General features: G+C 40.5%; 1 protein-coding gene across 1 annotated transcript in view; it reads left to right on the top strand.

Annotated features, from left to right (window-relative positions):
* tdrd12 (tudor domain containing 12) overlaps positions 1–16,745 on the top strand; it is a gene marked incomplete at its 3' end in the record, with an annotated part of 87,445 nt that overhangs the window by 8,182 nt on the left and 62,518 nt on the right. Inside the window, exons 3-12 of the mRNA XM_081355893.1 lie at positions 4,268–4,314; positions 5,015–5,179; positions 8,258–8,394; positions 11,908–12,027; positions 12,107–12,162; positions 13,791–13,876; positions 13,956–14,196; positions 14,673–14,750; positions 15,039–15,139; positions 15,274–15,359. Of these exons, the coding sequence (XP_081212019.1) occupies positions 4,291–4,314; positions 5,015–5,179; positions 8,258–8,394; positions 11,908–12,027; positions 12,107–12,162; positions 13,791–13,876; positions 13,956–14,196; positions 14,673–14,750; positions 15,039–15,139; positions 15,274–15,359 (1,094 nt within the window). The 5' untranslated portion in view covers positions 4,268–4,290. The remainder of the gene's footprint in view (positions 1–4,267; positions 4,315–5,014; positions 5,180–8,257; positions 8,395–11,907; positions 12,028–12,106; positions 12,163–13,790; positions 13,877–13,955; positions 14,197–14,672; positions 14,751–15,038; positions 15,140–15,273; positions 15,360–16,745) is intronic.

Raw genomic sequence — 16,745 nt, 5'->3', positions numbered from 1 at the left:
AGATAAGGGGATCTGCCAATATCCCTTGGTTAAGTCCAATGTCGAATAAAATCGAGCAGTACCCAGCCGATCAAGCAATTCGTCAACCCTTGGCATTGGATAAGCGTCGAACTTCGACACAGCATTCACCTTCCTGTAATCTACACAGAACCGGATCGAGCCGTCCGTTTTAGGAACTAAAACTATCGGGCTCGCCCAGTCACTGTTAGATTCTTCTATTACTCCCAACTCCAGCATCGCCTCTAATTCGCTTTGCACAACTTTCTTTTTGTGCTCTGGCAGTCGATACGGCCGGCTGCGAATCACCACGCCCGGCTCTGTCTCAACGTGGTGTTGAATGAGGTCCGTCCGACCAGGCAGGGGCGAGAACACATCAGCAAAATCTGCTTGTAAATTATGCACATCAGTGAGCTGGGATGGCGAGAGGTGGTCTCCCCCAGCGGCCAGGGCGAGAGATTTCGTTTTGACATTCGCCTCTGGACCGAGATCCTCCTCTCCACTCACTACCATCGCCAGCATCACTGATTCCACCTCAGACCATTTTTTAAGCAGGTTGAGGTGGTAAATTTGATGTGCCCCGCCCCTATCTGTTCGTATTACCTCATAGTTAAGATCCCCAATTCGCCGTGTAACCTCAAAAGGTCCTTGCCACTTTGCGAGTAATTTTGAGCTAGAGGTAGGAAGTAATACAAGCACTTTCTCTCCCGGTGTGAATTGACGCAGTCTAGCCCCCCTGTTGTACAGCCGACTTTGCTTGTCCTGAGCCTGTAACAAATTCTCCCGTGACAGCCGCCCCAAAGTGTGGAGTTTTGTTCTCAGGTCCAGGACATACTGAATTTCATTTTTACTAGCTGAAGGTCCGTCCTCCCAAGTTTCCCTAAGGACATCTAACACCCCGCGGGGCTGACGCCCATAGAGAAGCTCGAAGGGGGAAAACCCCGTGGAGGCTTGCGGGACCTCCCGTACAGCGAACAAGAGGGGTTCTAACCACCGATCCCAATTTTTGGCGTCTTCTTGTACGAACTTTCGAATCATGGATTTCAAAGTGCGGTTAAATCGTTCGACCAGCCCGTCTGTTTGTGGGTGATAGACACTGGTCCGGATCGATTTAATGCCCAATAATCCGTAAAGTTCGCGTATCGTTCGTGACATAAACGCCGTGCCTTGATCGGTGAGAATCTCTTTCGGGATTCCCACCCGGTAGATTAGCTGAAACAGAGCGCTCGCCACACTATTTGCGGAAATATTGCGAAGCGGAACTGCTTCAGGATATCGCGTTGCGTAGTCCACCAGGACTAAAGCAAAGCGATGTCCCCGTGCTGACCGTTCTAATGGCCCGATGAGGTCCATACCAATTCGTTCGAAGGGGACCTGCATCAACGGAATAGGGCACAATGGTGCTTTTGGGGTGGCCGGTGGATTCACCAACTGACATTCACGACAAGACGCACACCACTTGCGTACATTCTCGTGAATGCCCGGCCAAAAGAATCGGGCCATGAGACGGTTTAGTGTCGCGGTTTGTCCTAAATGCCCGGCCATTGGATTAGAATGAGCCGTCTGGAAAAGCATTTCCCGACGGCTTTTAGGTACCAACAACTGAGTTGTATCCTGCTTTGATTGGGCATCTTGGGTTACCCGATACAACTTATCTTTTATGATTGTAAAATACGGATAGGTGAGCGGTTGGTCCGTGTGGAGAAGCTGGCCGTCGATAGAGCGAACCTGATCAAAGGCATGTTTCAGCGTGTCATCCTGGGACTGTTCCAGGGGAAAATCATCGCGCTCTGTGAGGATGGTTCTCTCCAGTGTGCTCTGTTCCCCTGAACCAGTACCCAGAGGTTCCGGATCAGCTTCTCCCAACTGAGCAATCGCCACCTTCCTCTTATCTTTTTTTACCCAAGAAGCATCCGCACATAAATGACCCAATAACTCATTAAACGCTGGCCAATCTGTCCCCAAAATCAGCGGATGCCGGAGGTGCGGGTTAATCGCCACCTCCACACTATGCTTTTGTCCCCTAAATTGAATATCCACAGGCATTACCGGATAATTCACCACTTCCCCGTGCACACACCGTACCTTAACCATGCGGCCATTATCTAATGCCTTAGGTTGAATCAGGCTTTGGTGGATAGAGGTTTGGTTACAGCCTGAATCCACCAGAGCCTGAAAAGTACCCCCCTTTATACTCACGGGTATTTGGTACAGGCCAGCTTGATCGGGGGCAGCTTGCGGCGCGTCGGGGACCCGGATCAGCGTCCCCACCTCCATCACCGGACACCGGTCGATAAAATGAATCGGGTCCCCGCAGCGCCAACAAGCCGGCCCGGGCCTCCCCGCCGCTCCAGTGGCAGGAAGCGGGTCAAGGGATTGGCGTGGAGAGAGAGGCAGCGCAGCCTGGGGAGAGAATCCCCCCCTCGATGGGCCCCCTCCCCGGGGAAGAGGCCTGGGGGAAGATACCGGTTCTGCGGCACCCCCTGTCCTCCACCTTGGAGCTGGTCTCGGTGGCAGATTCCCCCGGTACCTGGGAAGGGGAGAGGGCTTAGGAGGGGGGTTAGAGAGAGAGAGAGAGAGAGAAGCAGATGGTAGGGGTTCGCCGACCCCCGGGCACGCCACCATTTGGTCCTCCGCCAGCTGGATGGCCTGGTTCAGCGACGTCGGGCGGTGGCACTGGACCCACTGCGCGGTCTGCGCTGGCAACCGCGCCACGAACTGCTCCAGCACCACACGATCGATGATTTCCTCGACGTCGCTTCCGTCGGCCATCAGCCACTTGCGGCACGAGTCCCGGAGCTGTTGGGCCATGATGAAGGGTCGACCAGACTCCTCGAGGTTCAGCGTCCTGAACCTCTGGCGATGTTGTTCTGGAGTCCGGCCAACCCGCTGGAGAATGGCCCGCTTGAGATCCTGATAGACCAGGAGATTCTGGACTGGCAGTTGGTGCGCGGCCACCTGCGCCTCTCCGGACAGCAGGGGTATCAGCCGCATTGGCCAGTCCGTCGAGGGCCATCCCCGGTCCTCAGCCGACCTCTCAAACAGCTCCAGAAATGCCTCTGGGTCATCCTGGGGCCCCATCTTGTTGAGAGGTATCGGCGAGGACGAGTCTTTGTACGATGGGGGGACGGCCCTAACCTCCCGGTCTATCCAGCTCCGGAACAGCTCGCGGTCTTCATGCTGGCCTCGGAGGAGCGCCTCGAACCTTTTGTCCTGCTCCTCCTTTATGGCCAGCAGATGCTGATGTTGTTCCTGGTGAAGACCAGCGAGCGATTGGATGATGTCCGCAAATGGCGTTCCTGGCGGAGCCTGCATGGCGGCGGCGATCTTCTTCCTTCCCGGATTTCGGCACCAGTGTAACGGGGTTCAATATTATATTGCAAGGAAGGAAGAAGACAGGGGTCGGCGTGACTGAAACACTCACTTTTATTTAACAAAAGAAACAAATAAACAAAAAGGGCGCACGTAGCGCATTCACCGTGCCACGCACAGCAATAACAAAACGGGACAAATAACAATCACAGCTTCCACAAAACACAGCGTACAGGTGAGGTTCCAGTCCAACTCTCTCTCTCATCTCCTCCCGCATGCTGGCTTATATCCGGTCTCTCCACACCAATCACTGCAATCAGACACAGGTGTTCATCATTTTGCACTTGACCTACTTACTCACCGATCGGCCCCCTCCTTTCTCTCCTGCTACAGACTTCGCAAAACCACGCCCCCCTCGCCACAAGCACCTTTAAAAAATGAAAATGAAATAACACTGCTGCATTATGAATATCATCAATGATTTTGAAAAAAAGAAATAGCCCATCTAAAAGGAATATTATTATTATATCTATTTTTTTCTATTTGTGTTTTCGAAACTGGATAATTAGACTAATTAGGTTAAAAAAATGGCTTTATAAAGGTAAAACTGCCCATATTAGTTAAAAATTAATTGAAAAATATTGGAAATAATAATTTCTGTCAGTGCTGTGAACTGAGCAGCACACAGAGTATGAAGAACATCAACAGCTTTAGGAGTCGGCTGTCCACGACAGTCCTAAACCCGCCAAAGTACCAATAACACACTCAGCAAAATATCATCTAATAATCGTCATCGAGAAAATCCCAGAAAATATCCAGATATAATGTTTTGTCAGTCTCGCACAGCCCTCGCTGGACCTGCTGTCTCACTGCACTGAACACCAGCTGTGCATCACACTGATGTCCTGTGAAGGATTCACAATACACTTTTGTCTTATTCTTTGTCACTCTTTTGCAGATTTTGCAGTGGAAATCGGAGAAATGTTAGAAATACAGATAATCAAGGTAGAGCTCTACACGACAGCCGGTGTTTCTATCATGCACACATTTACCATCATTCAGATACTAGTGTAGTTTTGAATTTGTTTTGTATATTTCTATATATTTTTGATTTCATTTTAATTTTAGCTAGATTTATTTTAGTACATTAAATTAAGTAATTTTTGTAAATTAAAGAAAAGTTGGACATCAAGCTGAAATAATATTTTATTTTTTGTAAAGTTGATTTTTTAATGGGTTTAGTTTTAGTTAATAATAACCCTGATAGTGACTCTCTTGATGGGGATGTGAAATATGTAACATTGTTAATTTTTCTAAAAAGGACCTTTGGTGACTCCTTCAAAAACTGTTGACAATAGCTTTATTTCTATCATGTAATTGCACTGTTTTTTTCCGATTAGGTCAAGTTATGTTTTACAGAGTTTTTAGAGGTAGAAAAAAATAAATAAAAAATAAACTGTCAATACTGAAGTATTATTGCTTATTTATATTGGCTTATTTATAATTAAGTTTTTAGCACCATGTTTTTTGTCACTCTTAATCGGTCTTTATACATAGTCTTTATATTTTTGGAAGGATTGTCCCTTTGCATCACAAAAACATGTTGACCTCGACCCTTTACTCATTAAAGTCATTGCAATAATCAAATGGATTGTCTGTAATGGAAACTTTCATGTAATGGAGCTGTGTGTGTGTGTGTGGTCAGGTTGAGGACCCAGGATGCCTGTGGGCTCGAGTCCTGAGAGGAGCGGGCGTTCCTCCCGACAGCCCTGAGGAGTACGAGCACCTGAGGGTGAAGATGAACCTCTTCTACCACGAGGTCAACATGGACCTCCAGAAACTGAAGCCTGATGAACTGAAGGAGGGGCTGGTATGGCAGATCAGGAATATGAAGAATAGGGGTGTAACGATTAGGGCTGGGCGATAAAACGATAACGATATGTATCGCGATAGACACGTAATCAATATCAATAAAAAATGCGTTCGATAAAACGTTCGATAATTTTTTTTTTTTTTTTCGTCGGAAGAAACCAGCAAGCAGGTTTGATTGCATGAACAAAGGCACTCACTCTCTAGTAACTAGATAAAACAGGAAAAGTCAGCTCGCCTGACTTGAAGTCTGACCGTAGTCAGACCAATGTCATCTGCAGATTATGCAAGACAGTCGTCAGTTTCTCTGTTATTCGCGTGCTGATGCGCTGTTCTAGCGTGTGTTTCTCAGCGTGTACATGTGAAGCTCACATGCACTAAAAGCCTGTCTACCAGCGCCTGAATACTAAGTAATCTTTCGAGTCTTATTTTGCTCATACTGTTATATACACACAAGGTTTACATAAACTAGTCGGATATGTCTAAAGTGAAAGCAAACTTGAGAAAATTGAGAGAAAATCTGCATGTCAAATGCGTGTATAATAGACGCGTCGCGCGCAGTTCTTAAAGAGACAGTAGTAATAGTAAACACATTGCCGCTTGTCCCTAAAGGGATAGTTCACCCAAAAAATAAAAATTATCTCATTATTTACGCACTCTACTGTTGTTCCAAACCTGTATTAATTGCCTTCTAATATTTTCTAATATTAATATTTTGAAGAATGTGGGTATCCAAACAGTAGCTGGTCCCCATTGACTTCCATAGGAGAAAAATATACTATGGAAGTCACTGGGGTACATCAACTGTTGGTCATTCTTCCAAATAACTTTTATTTTCAACAGAAGAAAGAAACTTATTCGAGTTTAAAACAACGTGAGAGAGTAAATTATGAAAATTAGAATTTTTAGGAGAACTATCCCTTTAATGTTAATAAAACAACAAAATGTAAAGAGAAAATCACTCACTGCTCTTGACTAATAACTTTATTAATAGCTTTAATAAGTATCAATGTATAATTTATAGAAAATAGAAAGAAATAGATTTATAGAATTTATAGAAAGAAGTTGTAATATTATATTTTTGCCATATCGCCCACCACTTTATAAAGCATTTATTACGTATTCTTTAATTTTGCACCTTAATGTTAAGAGATAATTGTTAAGTGTTCATTGTGATTTTAGACTTTTGAGTTTTCCATGGTCGTGTTGACATTTCTGCCTTTATAACTGATGGGATTATAATCAGAGGTAGGTTAAGTTTAAAATAAAAAATCTTTAAATGTAATATATTTGTCTCCTGAACTGGTCCTTATTTTAAATATGTTATAAAAAAATTCAATAATTATCGATATCGGCCGATATAAAACACTTATATCGTGATACAGTTTTCAGCCATATCGCCCAGCCCTAGTAACGATACACGTATTCGTATTGAACCGTTCGGTACGTTGTGGCAAGCGCGCTCATAATGTAAGAGATGCCGGCGCGACCACAACATTGCCCAACATCAAATGGCAAACGTAATGCAAGCGGAACGAGTTTGGACCAGTGCAGCGCGAGCCGATCTTGATCAAGCGACACTGTTACACAGCGCTAATAAGAGATCCAGTAAAGAAAGCATTTGAATTCACCACAGAAGTAATAACATCACTGCTAGATCTAGAGAGAAACATTCACATTTCTCTGTTATTAATGGATCAAACAGCGCTGACGTGGAAACCAGGAGAAACATTGTGCCATGAATGAACTATCCAGTGTCCACAGATCAGCAACATTCACTGTGGATTTACTGTAGTAACACTCACTGCAACCATGGAAGTTTAGCAGGAATAGTAGGCTATAATACCTTCAAGTAACATTACGTCGGTTTTATTTTGACATTATGAATACAATTGCTGCGCTCAAATGTTAATCTGAACTAAAATAAACCTTTGTTTATAACTAATACAATATTACATTTCATTTTTTCCAAGGAGCTGTTTTGTTTTATATGCTCCTAAGATGAGTCAATTATAGCTCCAGAATTGCTCAAAGTAAACAAATATCATACTTTATGATGTTAGTTTTAATTGAATAATAAAAAAAAAAAACAAGGAAATTTCTCTGGCATTTCTTTCTTTTTGCTGTATCGAAAACGTACCGAACCGTGACACAAGTGTATCGTATTGAACCGAACCGTGAATTTTGTGAACCGTTACACCCCTAATGAAGAATAATAACCTCCTATGAGTCATATTTGGGAGTTTGACTTGTCCTGCGGCGTAACATGTCTAAAGACTAAGTCTTTATTATGGTTTTAGAATTCTAAATATCGTTTAATCAGAACTATGGTATAACTGAGGAAAGTGTGAGAGTTGTAGTGAAAAAACTTTAAACAAATCTTCTATTTGAGCTGCTGATTTTCCTCTTAAAAAACAAAAACTTATTACCTACATATGCAAATGTTTTATCAGTGTTTTTCTTTCTCATTTTCATCATTTAAGCATACGATTTAAGTTCAGGAGAAACATACAGAAGTCAAGTATGTCTTTTGACTTGTGGTGTCAAAAGTGTTGCTAATTCTTTTATAATTCCTAATGCAACTTTTACTTCATTTTAAGTGAGAGAATACATGAAATATTTGTAGATTTTAATGTTTGTTCTTTAAAAAAATGAATTTGTCACACTATTTAAAATGCAGTGGTGAAGAAAAACATGTAAAACCTTTAAGAGAAAATCAGCTAAATAGTACATTTTCTTTTCCATTTAGAAGAGACGTGTTTTGAGAGTGTTTGATGCTTTAGCGTTAAGGTCATTGAGTCTGAAAGGTTTCGCACGTAAAAAAAAAAAGATATATGTTGTGTCAATCACGTTTACACACTGCCTTCAAAACTTTCGTCAGTCATAAAAAAATTCGGGTCGGGTTCGATTGTTTGCATTTTCCGCATCCGTAGCAAGCCTTTAGAGAGGAGTTTTGACTATTCAGAGCCACAGAATCACGAATACGAAAAAACGTGTATGAAAATTTCGGACTCAGTGTGCAAGGACCTTTACCCTGTGCATCTCTTCCTCGCTCTCTCTCTCTCTGTCGCTGTCTCAGGTGTGTGTGGTGTTCAGTCTGGCTCTGAAGAGCTGGTGCCGTGCCGTGGTCGAGTCCATCATCGAGGGGACGGTGGACTCTCAGGCCTGGTGTTTGTTGGTAGACCATGGAGATCACATCATCGTCAGAGCGGATGAGTATGAAGCCTTTTAAAATGTCTTGAATTGGTTTATACTTGAATCAAGTGTAAAGGGATAGGTTCTCTCTGCATTTACTCGCCCTCATGCCATCAATGTCTTCTGGAGTGAAATGATCGGTGTTTGTCAGAAAATTACTGTGACCCTGGACCACAAAACCAGTCACATGGGTCAATTTTTTTAAATTGAAATTTATACAACTATTGTAAATCTGGAATCTGAGGGTGCAAAACATCGAAACATTGAGAAAATCACCTTTAAATTTGTTCATTTATGTTGGCGATTGTGCTGCATTCACTCACAAGAATAAATGTTTTATATATTTACAGTAGGAAATTTACTAAATATCTTCATGGAACATGATCTTTACTTAATATCCTAATGATTTCTGGCATGAAAGAAAAATCTATAATTTTGACCCATACGATGTATTTTTGGCTATTGTCACAAATATACCCGTGCGACTCGTGGTTTTGGGATCCAGGGTCACATATATTTTACTCTTTAAAGAATAAATCATTGTTTTTGATCTAATGTAATACGAGCGCCATGCGAACTTTAAAACGCCCTAACGTTTATGTCAAGCTGAACTAGAGTATGTGTCTAGTAAAGTTACCTGGAAGCAATGCTTTATGGTTAAGAGTTTAAAATTAAAATATTGCAATTTGTTTTTACACGCACCTATCGTTTAGAAAACTTTGATTCGTCCACTGGGGACGTGTGGATTACCATCGCCATCGCTGCGTTTGGTCTATTATTCATTATTTTCCTAAGAATCTTCGTTTGTGTTTTTCTGAAGAAAGAAAGTGATGGCATGAGGGTGAGTAAATTATGTGAGAATTTAAATTTTTGGGTGAAATATCCCTTCAAGGTCATAAATATCTAATGATATAACAGAAGTCTTAACTATCATTAACCCTCTGAGGTCTGAGCTGTTTTCTGGGCCCTGGAGGTGTTCTGACATGCTCTGACATTTCTGGTTATTTCTGTTTCTTGTGACATTTTCATGGCTAAAGTCTAATTACACTGTATTCAGCACAAACTTTGCTACAATAATATATCAGCAGCATGTATGTAAAAGTTTGCAGTTTTGAGATAATGACATTTATGCGTGGTTTGTGAAAATACAAAAAAAAATTCTCACTGAAATAAGGCCATGAAACCCATACTGATTATTTCTTCACAAGACTTTTGAAAATTGTATCACGTAGCCTAGAATATTTGCTCTAAAACAATGTGAAAATCACCCTGACTGCTCATTCAGATAAGACAATATATTGATTTAAAAATTTTACGACGTGTTTTGTGTGAATACGCTTTATGCGAGAGCTCATTAATATGTAAGCTTTTCTCACCTGAGAAAGACAAAGACCCTCCCCTAATGGCCTTATTAGGAGCTATCAGGCCCCTATCATTCTGAGCAACCTTGCACAATACTGTAAATGAGGAGATTTAAAAAATAATGGCTTTTAAATTGTTTGGATTTATTTACAACACCGCATCGTCCAAAGATACACAAATGCCAAAAAAGCACTTATTGAAAACAATGATCCAAAGACAGAGACCTTTGTGCCATTCCTAAAAACATTGTACATACCTTTAATTTCCAAGGTGTTTGATTTTCACTTTACCATGTACAGAGACTCATGTGAATGTTGAATTCAGCAGTCCTCAGTGTCATCTGGGCCCTGAAAAAAAAAATGAACATACTGATATCAAGAGAAAGGCCTGCACGATTTTGGGAATAAATTTTAGATTTTTCTGGTTAAAATTGCTTTTTAAAATTCACAGAACACACACACACACACACACACACACACACACACACACACACACACACACACACACACACACACACACACACACACACACACACACACACACACACACACACACACACACACACAAATGTTTCCAACAAGATATAATGAACAGTGAACACCAGGTTTGTTGTGCCTTGTAGGCATAAGCTATGTGCAGTGCTGGATAAAATAATAATAACCTATAACAGTATAAATCTTCCAAAAGATTTCAGTAACAACTAAGCTAGAGAAAAATATATTGATTATCATGTTACTTCAAATGTTTCCATTCGTTATGACGATATGAAATGAGATAATAGTAAAAACATTAAGCTGTTTGCTTTTCAAAAGCGATCACGATCCAAAATATGATGATAAGATACATTCAAACGCGATCGCGCTCAAATATAAAACATTATGGTTACCATATACATATCTACGTTTGAGCAGATATCCACAAACACAGTAACAGTAAACACGGGTCTAAATATTATAATATTCACCATATATCTAGCAACAGTTCAACTGCAATGTGAAATTTATGCAACAATAGCAAACTAATATGTAAGAATTTCTTACCTTATCTTTCTTGTCTTCAAATATCGTTCTTCTTCTTCTGATGTAAATCCAATGTAAGCTCAGGCACGTCTTTCAAACTCGACGAAAAGTGAAGTGAAGTGTTTTGTTGTTGAGGTAATGAGGGCGATCGCGTTCCATGTGGAGATTTGCATGTGAATATCTTTTGCGCGAGTGGGCGTGGTAAATTAAAAAATAATTAGGAAGCGTTTGAGAAGCTGGACATCTTGTTGGTTTTATACAAATTACTTAAACAGAAAATATTTGTTTTCGTTTTGAACCCGATCATTTAAAAGTACACACTTAAATGTTTATAAAGGTGTATGGCTCATAAATGTGTGACAAGTATTCGCTGAGTTTTGTTTCAGTTTATAGACGTGCTCAAGAAAAAAAAGTTCACCGCGACGGAGAGGCAGAACGCACACCCTGTTTATTTTCTTTATTTTACAAAAGCACAATGTTTTGATTTGATTGTAAGTGGACACATACAAATGTAGAAATATCACAGATTCTTTTTTTATATTTCTTTTTTCTGTATGACCATAAATGACAGAGAAATTTAAGTTTATAGTGCTACAATGTGGAGAAAATGCAGCAAAACGTGCCGGCGCGTTTGTCGACCTCAGAGGGTTAAGAGGTCTTAATTTGGGGACAGAAAAAAATGGCCTAATGTGATTATTGCATTTTTAAAGTCTATGATTTATATGAATGCAAACTGGTTCAAAGTCAAAACGCTGGTTTCAGAGCAGTTCAGTCCGCGAATGCCATGAATTTGTGTGAAATGATAGCCGATGAACTACTTTTGATGAATTATGACTGATGTTTGCCTGATGTTTATATTGTAATATCTAACAGTTATAAGAAACTAGTGCATATAATTATCTCCTCATCCTTTTGAATGAGCAGCCGGAAAAAGTCAAGCATGGACATTTCAAAATACAGAGTCCCAGTGTGTTTTAGACGTCTTTATAATCAAAAGCATTTTTAGTTACACTTTATTTTAACTGTCCTCCTTGCTTCCACTCAGTGTGAGGATGTGATGTGTCTCATAACTGTTGGTAAAACACTGTAGAGCTTCATCCAGGACTGGTTTATATCTGCACTGTTGATATATCCCTGATGAACTTGCTCTCAGTGTGAGAACGCCTCTGGAGAAGTTCCTGCAGCTCCCCTTCAGGGTCCGCCGCTTCAGACTGGCTGGGATTCGCCCCATGACCCTTCAGGTGCCGATCTCCGGAGACCCGGCCGAGCTCGTGTAAGTCCCTCTCTTGAAGAAGTGTCTGTGCTGCTCTCGCATGTGTTCTGATGCTCTGTGTTCATCTGTCTGATCTCAGGCCCTCCTCAACGTGGGACAGCTCGGCCACCAAATACTTGCACAATCTATTACAAGGTAAGAGTGTGCTGTGGTTATTCAGCGGTTCCTCTGCTTGCTGTGTGTTTAGAGGCTATGCGTGTGACGTCACCGTTTGCCGGAGTGACTGCGGTCACACACACACACACTGAGTGGCAGCATTGGTTTTCAGTGTGGATGCTGCGAAAAACACTCAAAACTCATCTAAAACAGCAAAAAGCTTTGAGATTGACTGTATAACTAGATTTGAAGGTATATTTTAACAGACTGCCGAAAGCCGCAGAACAGAGAAGCAAGTGAATCGATGCAATTCATAGAAACAGCTGGATCCAGGCAGAGAAAGCTGGATTTGCATGTATGATTTTGTGTCAATATGCTGAATTTAGGGGTAAAATCATTCCATATATATTGTATGTAAGGGATAATGTAGGATAATGTAATGATAATATAAGACGGTTGTTATAGCGAATACAACCCTGCGGAGGGGTTGTATTCGCTATAACAACCGCCTCGCTCTACATTATCCCTCTTATTACATGGCTACCTACCAAATAAATCAATCATGTGACACAAAATATTGATTAAAAAGGAGTTTATTGATTTAAAAACGATTGTATTGCTTTACGCTAAAGAAAATAGTCCGTTCTGTCTCTACGGTTAGAATCCTGCGTCCATAGCAACGCTCTGTTTTTCATGGCAACAGTGTGTTATACTAAGCAGCGCTCTGTTATCAAGAATTATACCATGGTCTGGGTGAATACTCGATTCTGATTGGCTGCAGGGTGTCCATTAGAAAGTGATAGAGGACACCTAGTAAAGGAGTGCTGGTGAAACTGACTGTTTATCGTTCGAAATTAATAAATAAATGCGCTGGCTACATCAGCTGTGAGTAACCATAGCAACAGGCAAAGTGTCTATACGGGCTATAAATCGAGCGGACTATAAATATCTCCGGTTGCTAAATAAACCGTCAGGCGTATCCAGGGAAACCAAGTTATTGTTTGTAAAAACTTTAGATTTCGATTGTAAAACTAATTAAAATATAAACTAATGTTTTAAAAATGTGTTATTTGGCAAGTGACCATAGTATAAGCGGGTTAATGCCCTTCGAGGTGTCCATTATCAGGTATTAATGGACTTCGGTTCACGCCTCGCCGTCGTCCATTAATACCTGATAATGGACACCACGAAGGGCATTAACCCTTACATAACACACTGCACTACATTAGAATTCAACCAAGCCATGTAAAAATGTTATATATTATATTGACATCAATTAAATATTTACCATCGTATATTCTGCATAATTGGATGTTTTAAACAAACACATGGATTTAGATCTATATTATATTTATATAAAGCGTTCTCAGGCAAATTTGCGTTATGTATTTCCCCGGCGTGGAAATCAGGCTCATATAATTCAGGAAACACGATTCCTGCTGCATGTCTATATCCATGATCACTGGATCTGTGGTAAGTTGTAAGGAACACAATATTGAGTCCAACCTTTAGTTTAAACAAATGGTTTGTTTTACTGGTGTTTTCTCAGTTTCTACTGTTAACTCCAGTCACACAGCAGCTCTTCTGCCACTCAGGGTTCCTGCGGGAAACTGACCTCAATGCATTCCCTCTGTTGTGTGGTTTTTAGACGCTCTGTGTGTTTCTAGTGTCGACTCTGGTGGAAGCCGTTCTGTGTGAAACGCATGCCGGCTGCTCTGCCGTTGAACTCTACTTGACTATCAATGACACAAAGGTAAAGTATGTGTATTTATGTGACACACTGAGCAGGATTTCAGACAGCTGCTAAGTGCCAGTCCACTGTCATCGAACAGATCTGTGTGAACCATGAGCTCGTGGCCAAGAAGTTTGCCTGTTTCGTGAGTGAGAAGTCCAGCGTGCCGGACGGGAACCGGAACGGAGATCGAGTTCCTGTCAGCCTGGCGTGGGACATCTACTCCAGTCCTCAAAAGCTCTTAGAGATGAAGGGCTGCTGTCCGGTCAAAGCTTCGCCCGCGCCCGATGTTCCCCAGAATCCCCACAGAACCGAGCGGACAGATGAGCCGCCACAGACAGGTCAGGTTTCTGAAGAGTCTCTTCTGCTCACCAAGGCTGCATTTATTTGATCAAAAATACAGTAAAAACAGTGAAATATTATCAGACGGTTTTCTATGTGAATATATAATAAAGTGTAATTTATTCCTGTGATCAAAGCTGTATTTTCAGCATCATTACTCCAGTCTTCAGTGTCACATGATCCTTCAGAAATCATTATCATATGATGATTTGATGGACAAGAAACATTTATGATTATTTTCAGTGTTGAAAACAGTCGTGCTGCTTCATATTTTCATATAATTTTTGTTCAGGATCCTTAAATAAAAAGTTAATAAAAAGAACAGCATCGATTCGAAATATAAATCTTTTGTAACATAAATGTTTTTACTCGCTATTGATCAATTTAATGCATCCTTGCTGAATAAAAGTGTATGATATATATATTTATTTATCCTACGGGGCTGTTGAATGCTTGAATCTGATTGGTTTTTCAGTTATTTCAGAGGTCCTTGCAGACGACAACAGCAAAAGATCCAAAACCCTCAACGACATTAACCAAGAAAATCAATCTAGTAAATATTGTTTTTTTTCTCTATAGTTTTTTTGGCCACAAATTTTCATTTTATTATGTATTTATTATGGAAAAGCACCTACTCTCTTTCTGCCGCTCAAACACACACTCGCACAGAAATGTGTTGTCAGCGCTGCTCTGACAATCTTATCAGTAAAACAGTTTAACAACTTAAAAGCTCCATGAATTTCTCACTAGCGAGGAGATAATGGCACTGTTCTTGAAGCAGGTAAACTTAGTTTCAATAGATTATACATTTCATATTCATAAATGAATGTTTCTCCTTTAGAAAGCGAGCAGCAGAAACCACAGGTGTCAGAGGAAGAACACACGCCTTCTCTGGTTAAACCTCGAGTCCATAAACTGCCCCGCAACGCCGGGACCAATACTGTAAGTGTCCCTTTATACCGCTGTGACTAACATGAGCGGTCGAGCTCGACAGACGGGCACAGGGGTGGGCTTTATAGTGGCTCCAGTGAATGCCTGGATCCCAGTTTAACTGTGACTTCTGTGGTTTGATGCAGATCGGCAGAGGATGGCGGATCAGAGTCGAGGCCACGGACATCATCACAGATGAAACCTGTGCGCAGACCGTCATGAACAAGGCCCAGTAAGACACTCGTCTGAGTCTGGTTCCTCCTTAAGAGCTCATAACTCGTATAATTGAGTTCTGGATTGTATGTTTGAGTTTAGATTGACACCCGACTTGCCTCTAAATAGTAGAGCCCGACCGATATGGATTTTTGGGCGCCGATACCGATAAAAAAAGGCCAGATACCGATATATCGGCCGATATTATTTGTGTGTATATTATATTACAGTAGCAATATTATTTATGTGTATTATAGTACAGTAAGTTTGGACAAACTTTCCAATTGGTGTGTACAAACTTTTGATGGGTTCTGTATATATAATACACAGTATAAACATAATAAATATATAAACGTTTTGCAATGATAACTCAAATGTGGTGATTAAACACTTGTGTGACAAAGAATGGAGGCAGGGTGAATGATAGAATGAGAATTTGAGCTGTAACCAAACTAGTTTGCATTGCATTTTATATTATATTATATTCTATATACTCTTCTATTTTTAATCTTAATTTCTCTAATATCTACCAGTGGAGGAAGAACTCAGATCTTTTTAGTAAAGTAAAATGAATAATATCATAATGAAAACGTTTATAATTACATATGTACAGTGGTTTTATACTATTTTAAATAAGTAGTAAGCAAAATGTACTAAACGTGAAACTAGGCTATAGGGCTGGACCTAGTGTTGTCACGATACCAAAATTATTGTTTCGATACCGATACCAAGTCAAGTATTGCGATTTCGATACTTTTTCGATACTTTTCCTGAAAAGGGAGAAACACTCTCAAATATCATTGCTGTGCTTTATTTTAAAACCGGGACAACATTTAATCATATAACACACTAATAAATGAACATATGAACAGCAGATATATTAAACATTTGAACAAAATATGAAATATCAAAATATAAAAAATAAATTAGAGCAATGACATTCAAGGTAAAAAAAATATACATTTAGCAGCATTATCTCATTTATCATAAGAAACACAAGAGCTTTATCTTGATTCTGAACTTTGAATAAAAATATGAACAGCGATTATATTAAACAATGTTTAATACTGGTATGATAAGCCTTATTGGTGATATATTTGACGTGGGGAGAGAGTTGTGGAAGGCCTATACTTCATGTTAAACATAAATATATATAGCAGCAAAGACAACGTCGGCAGTGTTGACTGCAAAATAGGCTACAGAATAATTCGTTCAGTATTGAGAGGTGCAATATTTGAAAATCGATCATATGTTTTAAATTACATTTTATATTGTATTTGTCAAATCTTTCAAACATCAAAATGTCATTGATTAATATGTATTCGTGTCAAAATGACATAGAAACATCTTTTCCTATTCTATTTTGCCTGGAAACGCTTCCAACACGTGTGCGTGTCGCGTGAAA

This window comes from Scardinius erythrophthalmus (assembly GCF_964197995.2).
Source record: "Scardinius erythrophthalmus genome assembly, chromosome: 24".
Classification (NCBI taxonomy): Eukaryota; Metazoa; Chordata; class Actinopteri; order Cypriniformes; family Leuciscidae; genus Scardinius; species Scardinius erythrophthalmus.
Note: the sequence above shows the minus strand (reverse complement) of the source record. Positions and strands in the feature narration are given on the sequence as shown.